This window comes from Salmo salar, chromosome 18 (genome assembly GCF_965601325.2).
Source record: "Salmo salar chromosome 18, fSalSal1, whole genome shotgun sequence".
Classification (NCBI taxonomy): domain Eukaryota; kingdom Metazoa; phylum Chordata; class Actinopteri; order Salmoniformes; family Salmonidae; genus Salmo; species Salmo salar.
This window is the reverse complement of record NC_138308.1, coordinates 97150626-97160822: the sequence shown is the minus strand read 5'-3', so window position 1 is coordinate 97160822 and position 10197 is coordinate 97150626. Positions and strand designations below refer to the sequence as shown.

At 43.3% G+C, this 10197-nt stretch overlaps 1 protein-coding gene across 1 annotated transcript; it reads left to right on the top strand.

Moving 5' to 3' along the window:
* The first annotated feature begins 823 nt into the window (after positions 1–823).
* LOC145861814 (equistatin-like) lies at positions 824–2832 on the top strand. The gene is made up of 5 exons (XM_082965379.1): positions 824–952; positions 1511–1575; positions 2199–2330; positions 2533–2620; positions 2696–2832. The coding sequence occupies exons 2-5, from the start codon at positions 1524–1526 to the stop codon at positions 2706–2708; spliced, it is 285 nt and encodes a 94-aa protein (XP_082821505.1). The 5' UTR covers positions 824–952; positions 1511–1523; the 3' UTR covers positions 2709–2832.
* The last annotated feature ends 7365 nt before the right edge of the window (positions 2833–10197 follow it).

Below are 10197 nucleotides of genomic sequence, written 5' to 3'. Positions count from 1 at the left end.
CACCTTGTAACACTTCTGCTGTAAAATCTCATAACCCAAGGAGTTTTCTGCAGCTGCCACCACAACATCTATTTTCTGTGATTTATGTTCCATTTCTGTGGTTCAGTTGATAACCATGGCTATGAATGCTAATAAACCAACCTTACTGAAACACATGTTATTCCTATCACTCTCTATTGGCAACGGCATACTCACAGGGAGCCTCTCAGGATCCCTCGATACTGGAGTCATCTTCCTCTACTACTCTCTTTACTGCCTATGAAGATACCTTCAGAGAAAATTACTCAAGTAAAAGTGAAAGTCACCCAGTAAAATATTACTTGAGCAAAGGTTTAAAATTATTCAGTTTTAAATATACTGAAGTATCAACATTAAATATATTTGATCAAATATACTTGAGTATCAAAGCAAAAGTATACATCATTTCAAATTCCTTTTCTTGTTTTTTTAAATTTAATTACGGATAGCCAGGGGCATACTCCAACACTCAGTCACAATTTACAAACAAAGCATTTGTGTTTAGTGAGTCTGACAGGTCAGAGGCAGCAGGGATGACCATGGACATTCTCTTGATAAGTGCGTGAATTGGACCATTTTTCTGTCCTGCTAATCATTCAAAATGTAACGAGTACTTTTGGGTGTCAGGGAAAATGTATGGAGTAAAAAGTACATTATTTTCTTTAGGAATGTAGTGAAGTGAAAGTTGTCAAAAACATAAATAGTAAAGTAAAGATACCCCCAAAAAACGACTTAAGTAGTACTTTAAAGTATTTTTACTTAAGTTGTTTACACCACTAGCTAATGGCAGACATCGGGATCTCTCGTTGGGTTAATGAGGCAACTAGTCACACCTGTGACAGGTCCTTTAAAAGGAGAGGTAGAAGAGGTAGACCATAACTCACAGACAACAAAGAGAGAGACTCCCAGTGAATCCCTTGGAAGAGTGCAGAAGGTGAGATTGTGTCATTATTTAATAGACTATCTGCATCTCAAATGGCACCTTAATCTTATGTGGCCCTGGTCAAATGTAGTGCACTATATAGGGTGCCATTTTGTGGAGTGACCCCCCCCCTGCATTTAAGAGCATAGACTAATAGTTACCTTTGCAGTAAATGGGTAGTCTCTGACTAGATCTAGGCTGCTTCCCAATCCCTATGTAGTGCATTATGGGCCCTCGTCAAAGATGGTTCACTACATAAGAAATGAGGAGCCATTTGTGAAGAATACATATTCCTGTGTGCCAGGCTTATCTATTGTATGTGGTTGAAGAGCTGATACCTGAGTTTTGGCAGAAGACTAGTAGCACCGTGTTGCCAATACTCGGTTCTTGGGGTCCTCAGGACTGGATTTAGGAAAGGCTGCCTTAGCAGTTGCTTAAGTGTTGTAATTAACACAGGGTTTCCTTAACCTCTCCTCTAGTTCCACCAGCCATTCCACTGACTTGGAATATTCCAGTACTATCACAGCTGACTAAAATTCTCAACTAATCCTCTCTCTCTCTCTCTCTCAGGAGACCTATCATCATGGCGACATTGACCATCATTCTGCTTGTCAGCACGGTTTTTGCTCTGGGAGGTAGGAGTTACATACCTCACACCTGCATTTTAATAAACATTAGTGGGTGTTGCTCTGTCCTATTTCACACATGCAGGTGTGACTTGGAAATGTTTTCATAACCGGTTCTCCATGGGACACCCTCTGACACTGGAATAATCAAGGTTGTGCATTGCTGAAGGGAACATAGATGGATATATGAACTACTGGCCTAACGGCAAGGCTACCTGCCACTCCTCTAGTTCCAGAGATGTATATCGGTGTCTAGATGCTGGACTGAGGTGTTCTGATATGATTGGTTTAATCATTCAACTGTATGTATGACTGGCTTGTCTAGCAACTATCAAGAAGTGACACTGATACAATTTACCCCCACTTTTACAGTCTTTTTTTTTTCATCAGCAGTTATACAATATGATACAAACACAGAAACTGAATTTTGACTGTGTGGGCCCTTTAAACAAGTAGCAGAATTTCAATTTTTAGCCAGGAAGTCCCTAGGTTGCATCTGAAATGGAACTCTATTCCGTATAAACTACTTCTGAGTAAGGGTCCCACACGGGAGGCAACCCAAGATTCCACATGCAGCCCAAGCTTCCAGAATGTTATGTCTACGTTACAATGTATGTTACCTGTGTGTCCAGATGCTATGAAACGACCCAAGACCCCTTGTGAGCGTGCTAGAGATGCTGTGATAAATGGCCCGCCTGGAGTCTACGTCCCCACGTGTGACTGCCAGGGAGAATACACCCCTGAGCAACACTGGGGATCTACAGGTTAATGCTCACCCAGTCTTGTACAGCTAACCTTGTGGGGACACACAATTCAGTCCCATTTAAAATCCTATTTCCCCTACCCTTAACACAAAAACCGTACCTTAATTCTAACCTTAACCCCCTTGGAAATAGCATTTGACCTCATGGGGACTAACAAAATAAGACTTATGCAACAGCTTTTTAACATGTCCACTTCTGGTAGGTTCCTCTTGGTGTGTTACCAGAACTGGACAAAAGATCCCGGGTACTGAGACTCCACCAGGCACTGCTTCTGTCAAATGTGCATGCAGGTACACTCATTCACTAAATGTTCATTCTTTGCAGCTTGTTCTGAGTGTTAATATTTGTTTTTTGTTTAATTATAGTGGCGCTCGCTGATGAGAGGCATTGGAACCAAGACGTTGAGAAGACTTTGCAAAAACATTGGAATTACTTTGATGCTTGTCTTTACAGTACTATGGGCGTTGATTCACATTCTATATGAATAAATCCAGAGCTAAAATTGTTGCTTCACTTCCTTTATTGTTGGTGTTATATGCTGAACCAGTCCATTTCTGGGAAATGGAAGGAATAAGGCTATGGTGACCGTATTACCACCACACCTGTGGTCATGAAGGCAGTCAATTCCATGTGACCACTTAGTCATGGTAATTAGGCTTTTCCAAGCTATGATGCTGCTGATGGTCATTAGTAGCCTACTATACTTGATAACTGCCTGGTACTCAGCACTTTATTGCCCTCTAATCAATGTAATTGCAAATCAACTATTGGTCACATACACGTGATTAGCAGATGTGGGTGGGCTTCTAGCTAAGACAGCGCAGTAATATCGAAAAAGGAATAAATTATGAACCTATGGAAGAAGTCAGAGCGGAATGGCTTAAGATAGTATACATATGAGATGAGGAATGGCAGATATGTAAATTATATGGAAGTGGCCAGTGATTCCTAGTCGCTGCCTATAGGCAGCAGCCTCTAAAGTGCTAGTGATGGCTGTTTAACAGTGTGAAGGCCTTGAGAGGGTAGCTATTAAATCTCTCGGTCCTGGCTTTGATGCACCTGTACTGACTGCCTTCTAGATGATAACGGGGTGAACAGGCAGTGGCTCGGGTGGTTGTCCCTGATCTTTTTGGCCTGCCGGTGACATTGGGTGCTGTAGGTTTCCTGGAGGGGGGATAGTTTGCCCCCGGTAATTCCTGGGGCAGACCGCACCACCCTCTGACGAGTGTTGGCGGCAATACAGCCTGACAGGATGCTTTCAACTGCATCTGTAAAAAGCCACATTTCTTTAGCCAGAAGGTTGACGAAGCTCTGTTGTACCTTCACCACACTGTGTGGGTGGTCCATTTCAGTTTGTCAGTGACGTGTACGCCAAGGAACTTGAAGCTTTCAACCTTCTCCACTGCGTTCCCGTCAATGTAGATAAGGGGGTGTACCCTCTGCTGTTTCCAGTCCACGATCATGTCCTTTTGTTGACATTGAGTGAGAGGTTGTTTTCCAGGCACCACACTCCCAGAGCCCTCCTCCCTGTAGGCTGTCTCATCGTTGGCAATCAAGCCTTTTAGTGTTGTCTGCAAACTTGATTGTGTTGGAGGCGTGCTTGGTCATGGTTGTACAGGCTGGGGCCCCAGTGTTGAGAATCAGCAGAGTGGAGGTGATGTTTCCTACCTTCACCACCTGGGGGCGGCCCGTCAGGAAGTCCAGGACCCAGTTGCACAGGGCGGGGTTCAGACCCTGGGCCTCGAGCTTAATGATGAGCTTGGAGGGTACTATGGAGGTTGAATGATGAGCTATAGTCAATAAACAGCATTCTTACATAGGTATTCCACTTGTCCAGATGGGATAGTGCAGAGTGATGGCGATTGCATCGTATGTGGATCTATTGGGGCGATAAGCAAATTGAAGTGGGTGTAGGGTGGCAGGTAAGTTAGAGGTGACATGATCCTTGACTAGTCTCTCAAAGCTCTTCATGATGATCGAGGTGAGTGCTACGGGTCAGTAGTCATTAAGTTCAGTTACCTTTGCCTTCTTGGCTACAGGAACAATGGTAGCCATCTTGAAGCATGTGGGGACAGCAGACTGGGATAGGGAGAGATTGAATATGCCCGTAAATACACCAGCCAGCTGGTCTGCGCATGCTCTGAGTACGCGGCTTGGGATGTCATCTGGACCGGCAGCCTTGCGAGGGGTTAACACGTTTAAGTTTAAATGTTTTACTCACGTCGGGCATGGCGGAGATCCCACAGTCCTTGGTAGCGGGCCGCGTCGGTGGCACTGTTATCCTCAAAGCGTGCAAAGAATGTGTTTAGCCTGTCCGGAATCAAGATGTTGATCTCGGCAACTTGGCTGGTTTTCCTTTTGTAGTCCGTCATCGTCTGTAGTCCCCGCCACATGCGTCTCGTGTCTGAGCCGTTGAATTTCGATTCCACTTTATCTCTACTGAAGTTTAGCTTGTTTGATTGTCTTGAGGAGTGAATAACTATGCTGTTTATATTCTGCCATATTACCAGTTACCTTGCCATTGTTATATGAGGTGGTTCGTGCTTTCAGTTTCACACGAATGATACCATCTGTCCACGGTTTCTGGTCAGGGTAGGTTTTAATAGTCAGTGGGTACTACATCTCCTACACACTTCCTTATGAACTCAGTCACTGTATCTGTGTATGCATCTAGATGATGATTATTTTATTTTTTTGGAACATGTCCACGTGATCAAAACAATACTGAAGCGTGGATTCCAATCGGTCAGACCAGCGATGAACAGTACGAAGCACGGGCACTTCCAGTTTGAGTTTCTACCTATAGGATGGCAGGATCAAGATGGATTGTGGTCAGAATTGCCGAAAGGAGGGCGGGGAGGGCCTTTTAAGCATCCCGGAAGTTTAAATAGCAATGGCCGACTGTCTTATTTGCGCGAGTTGGACAGTCAATATGTTGATAGAATTTTGGCAGCCTAGTCCTCAGATTTGCTTTGTTAAAGTCCCCAGCTACAATAAATACAGCCTCAGGATATGTGGTTTCCATTTCGCATAAAGTCCAATGGAGTTCTGAGGGCCGTTGAGGTTTCGGCTTGAGGTGGGATGGAATCGGCCGTGGCGATGATGGAGGAGAATTCTCTTGGGAGATAATATGGTTGGCAATTAATTGTGACGTATTCTAGGTCGGGTGAACAAAACGACTTGAGTTCCTGTATGTTCCTAGAATTACACCATGAGTCATTAATCATGAAACACCCCCTTCTGCTTCCCCGAGAGATATTTATTCCTGTCTGTGCAATGTACTGAGAATCCTGCTGGCTTTACTGACTCCGACAGAGTATCCCGAGAGGCATGTTTCCGTGAAACAAAGTATGTTACAGGCCCCGATTTCTCGCTGGAAAGAAATCCTTGCTCTAAGCTCATCAACTTTCTTAACCAAAGACTGAACATTGGCGAGTAATATACTCGGAAGCGGTGGGTGGTGTGTCCGCCTCCTAAGTCGAACCAGCAGGCCGCCTCGAGTGCCTCTCCTCCGCCGGTGACGTTTTGGGTCGGCCTCTGGAATAAATTAAATTGCTCTGGGGAGAGTGAACAAAGGATCTGCTCCAGGGAAGTCATTTTCCTGGTCGTAATGTTGCTAGTTCTGCTGAGTTACCGCCACTCTAATATGCAATAGTTCTTCCCGGCTGTATGTAATGACACAAAACATTTCCTGAACTAATAATGTAAAAAATAGTACACAAAGAAACAAAATACTGCAAAGTTTTCTAAGAGCTAGTTGTGATTCTGTCATCTGTCGTCATCATCTTCTTTTTTTTATTAGATTTTTTTTTATTGAATATTCGAAACATACAATATACTTGCAGTGAAGCCGCTCAACAACTACATCATACCAGTCATCCAACAGATTCCCATTCAGAGCGACACACAGAATCATCCAGGGTCAATTACCTGTTCAAGGGCATGTTGACCGATCTACCACCAGGCCAAAAAACGTGAACCCTGAACCCTCCAAGATCCCCCCACAGTCCCCCAATAGCTGTCCCTCAACCATTCGAGACCCCTCCCACAGTCCCCCCAAGGATGAAAAATAAAAAATACAATTAATTCCATTCACCAGCCCCAAGAACCCCCCAATGCACCAACAACCAAGAGAATGAAAGAGAAAAAAGGAAGACAGAAGAAAACAGCAAAAACAATGCAAATATAAAACAAAGGACATCAAGGACAACTAAAATTATAACAGCAATTCCAACTGTATATGTTTGTGTGCATGTCTGGCACTATTACATCTATGTGTGTGTTCTTATATGTGTTTATTTGAATGAGAGTGTGTGTATATGCATGTGTACAAACACCTGCACGGCGTCAGCCTCAGCAAACAGGCATTAGTTGGAAAAACACTGCCACTTAGTGTCATTCAAATGTACTTTTTATGATGTTTTATCTGGACTTTTTAAATATTTTTTTTTGTACTTGTTTCTTTGACCATCATTCTATCTCTCACACAGCAACTCCACTCCCACTTGTCTCCAGTTCCACATACCAACCCTCAGCTTCCCTCAGCGCATCCCATCTATCTCTGTTGGCCACCTACTTCGGGTGTATTTTATTTATATATTTATTTATTTTATTTCACCTTTATTTAACCAGGTAGGCAAGTTGAGAACAAGTTCTCATTTACAATTGCGACCTGGCCAAGATAAAGCAAAGCAGTTCGACAACATACAAAAACACAGAGTTACACATGTAGTAAAACAACATACAATCAATGATACAGTAGAAAAAATAAGACTATATACAATGTGAGCAAATGATGTGAGATAAGGGAGGTAAAGGCAAAAAATATATATAATAATAAAATAAAAAAGGCCATGGTGGCAGAGTAAATACAGTATAGCAAGTAAAACACTGGAATGGTAGATTTGTTATTTGAAGAAAGTTCAAAGTTAAAATATAAATAATATGGTGCAAAGGAGCAAAATAAATTAAATAAATAAATACAGTGGGGAAGAGGTAGTAGTTTGGGCTAAATTATAGATGGGCTATGTACAGGTGCAGTGATCTGTGAGCTGCTCTGACAGCTGGTGCTTAAAGCTAGTGAGGGAGATAAGTGTTTCCAGTTTCAGAGATTTTTGTAGTTCGTTCCAGTCATTGGCAGCAGAGAACTGGAAGGAGAGACGACCAAAGGAGGAGTTGGCTTTAGGGGTGACCAGAGAGATATACCTGCTGGAGCGCGTGCTACAGGTGGGTGCTGCTATGGTGACCAGTGAGCGGAGATAAAGGGGGACTTTACCTAGCAGGGTCTTGTAAATGACCTGGAGCCAATGTGTTTGGCGACGATTATGAAGCGAAGGCCAGCCAACGAGAGAGTACAGGTCGCAATGGTGGGTAGTATATGGGGCTTTGGTGACAAAACGGATGGCACTGTGATAGACTGCATCCAGCTTGTTGAGTAGGGTATTGGATGCTATTTTGTAAATGACATCGCCGAAGTCGAGGATTGGTAGGATGGTCAGTTTTACGAGGGTATGTTTGGCAGCATGAGTGAAGGATGCTTTGTTGCGAAATAGGAAGCCAATTCTAGATTTAACTTTGGATTGGAGATGTTTGATGTGAGTCTGGAAGGAGATTTTACAGTCTAACCAGACACCTAGGTATTTGTAGTTGTCCACAAATTCTAAGACAGAACCGTCCAGAGAAGTGATGCTGGACAGGCGGGCAGGTGCAGGCAGCGATCGGTTGAAGAGCATGCATTTAGTTTTACTTGTATTTAGGAGCAGTTGGAGACCACGGAAGGAGAGTTGTATGGCATTGAAGCTCGTCTGGAGGGTTGTTAACACAGTGTCCAAAGAAGGGCCAGAAGTATACAGAATGGTGTCGTCTGCGTAGAGGTGGATCAGAGATTCACCAGCAGCAAGAGCGACATCATTGATGTATACAGAGAAAAGAGTTGGCCCAAGAATTGAACCCTGTGGTACCCCCATAGAGACTGCCAGAGGTCCGGACAGCAGGCCCTCCGATTTGACACACTGAACTCTATCAGAGAAGTAGTTGGTGAACCAAGCGAAGCAATCGTTTGAGAAGCCAAGGCTACTAAGTCTGCCGATGAGGATGTGGTGATTAACCTCTCTAGGCTAGGCGGGACGAATTCGTCCCACCTACGTAACAGCCACTGCAAGCCTGTGGCGCGATTTTCAAAACGTTAAAAATCCTATTACTTCAATTTCTCAAACATATGACTATTTTACAGCCATTTAAAGACAAGACTCTCGTTAATCTAACCACACTGTCCGATTTCAAAAAGGCTTTACAACGAAAGCAAAACATTAGATTGTGTCAGCAGAGTACCAAGCCAGAAATAATCAGACACCCATTTTTCAAGCCAGCATATAATGTCACCAAAACCCAGAAGACAGCTAAATGCAGCACTCACCTTTGATGATCTTCATCAGATGACAACCCTAGGACATTATGTTATACAATACATGCATGTTTTGTTCAATCAAGTTCATATTTATATCAAAAACCAGCTTTTTACATTAGCATGTGACGTTCAGAACTAGCATACCCCCCGCAAACTCCCGGGGAATTCGCTAACATTTTACTAAATTACTCACGATAAACGTTCACAAAAAGCATAACAATTATTTTAAGAATTATAGATACAGACCTCCTCTATGCACTCGATATGTCCGATTTTAAAATAGCTTTTTGGTGAAAGCACATTTTGCAATATTCTAAGTACATAGCCCAGGCATCACGGGCTCGCTATTTAGACACCCGGCAAGTTTAGCACTCACCATAATCATATTTACTATTATAAAAGTTTGATTACCTTTTGTTGTCTTCGTCAGAATGCACACCCAGAACTGCTACTTCAATAACAAATGTTGGTTTGGTCCAAAATAATCCATCGTTATATCCGAATAGCGGCGTTTTGTTCGTGCGTTCCAGACACTATCCGAAATAGTAAAGAAGTGTCACGCGCATGGCGCAATTCGTGACAATAAAATTCTAAGTATTCCATTACCGTACTTCGAAGCATGTCAACCGCTGTTTAAAATCAATTTTTACGACATTTTTCTCGTAGAAAAGCGATAATATTCCGACAGGGAATCTCCTTTTCGGCAAACAGAGGAAAAAATCCCAAAGGCGGGGGCGGTCGGGGTCACGAGCATAAGCCCAGTGTCCCTTGATCGGCCACTTGAGAAAGGCGATAATGTGTTTCAGCCTGGGGCTGGAATGACGACATTCTGTTTTTTCCCGGGCTCTGAGCGCCTATGGACGACGTGGGAAGTGTCACGTTAGAGCAGAGATCCTTAGTAAATGATAGAGATGGAAAAGAAGTTCAACAAATGGTCAGACAGGCCACTTCCTGTAAAGGAATCTCTCAGGTTTTGACCTGCCATTTGAGTTCTGTTATACTCACAGACACCATTCAAACAGTTTTAGAAAATTTAGGGTGTTTTCTATCCATATGTAATAAGTATATGCATATTCTAGTTACTGGGTAGGAGTGGTAACCAGATTAAATCGGGTATGTTTTTTATCCAGCCGTGTCAATACTGCCCCCTATCCTAAACAGGTTAACAGAGTCAAAAGCTTTGGCCAGGTCAATGAATACGGCAGCACAGTATTGTTTCTTATCGATGGCGGTTACGATGTCGTTTAGGACCTTGAGCGTGGCTGAGGTGCACCCATGACCAGCTCTGAAACCAGATTGCATAGCGGAGAGGGTGCGGTGGGATTCGAAATGGTCGGTAATCTGTTTGTTGACTTGGCTTTCGAAGATCTTAGAAAGGCAGGGTAGGATGGATATAGGTCTGTAGCAATTTGGGTCAAGAGTGTCACCTCCTTTGAAGAGGGGGATGACAGCAGCTGCTTT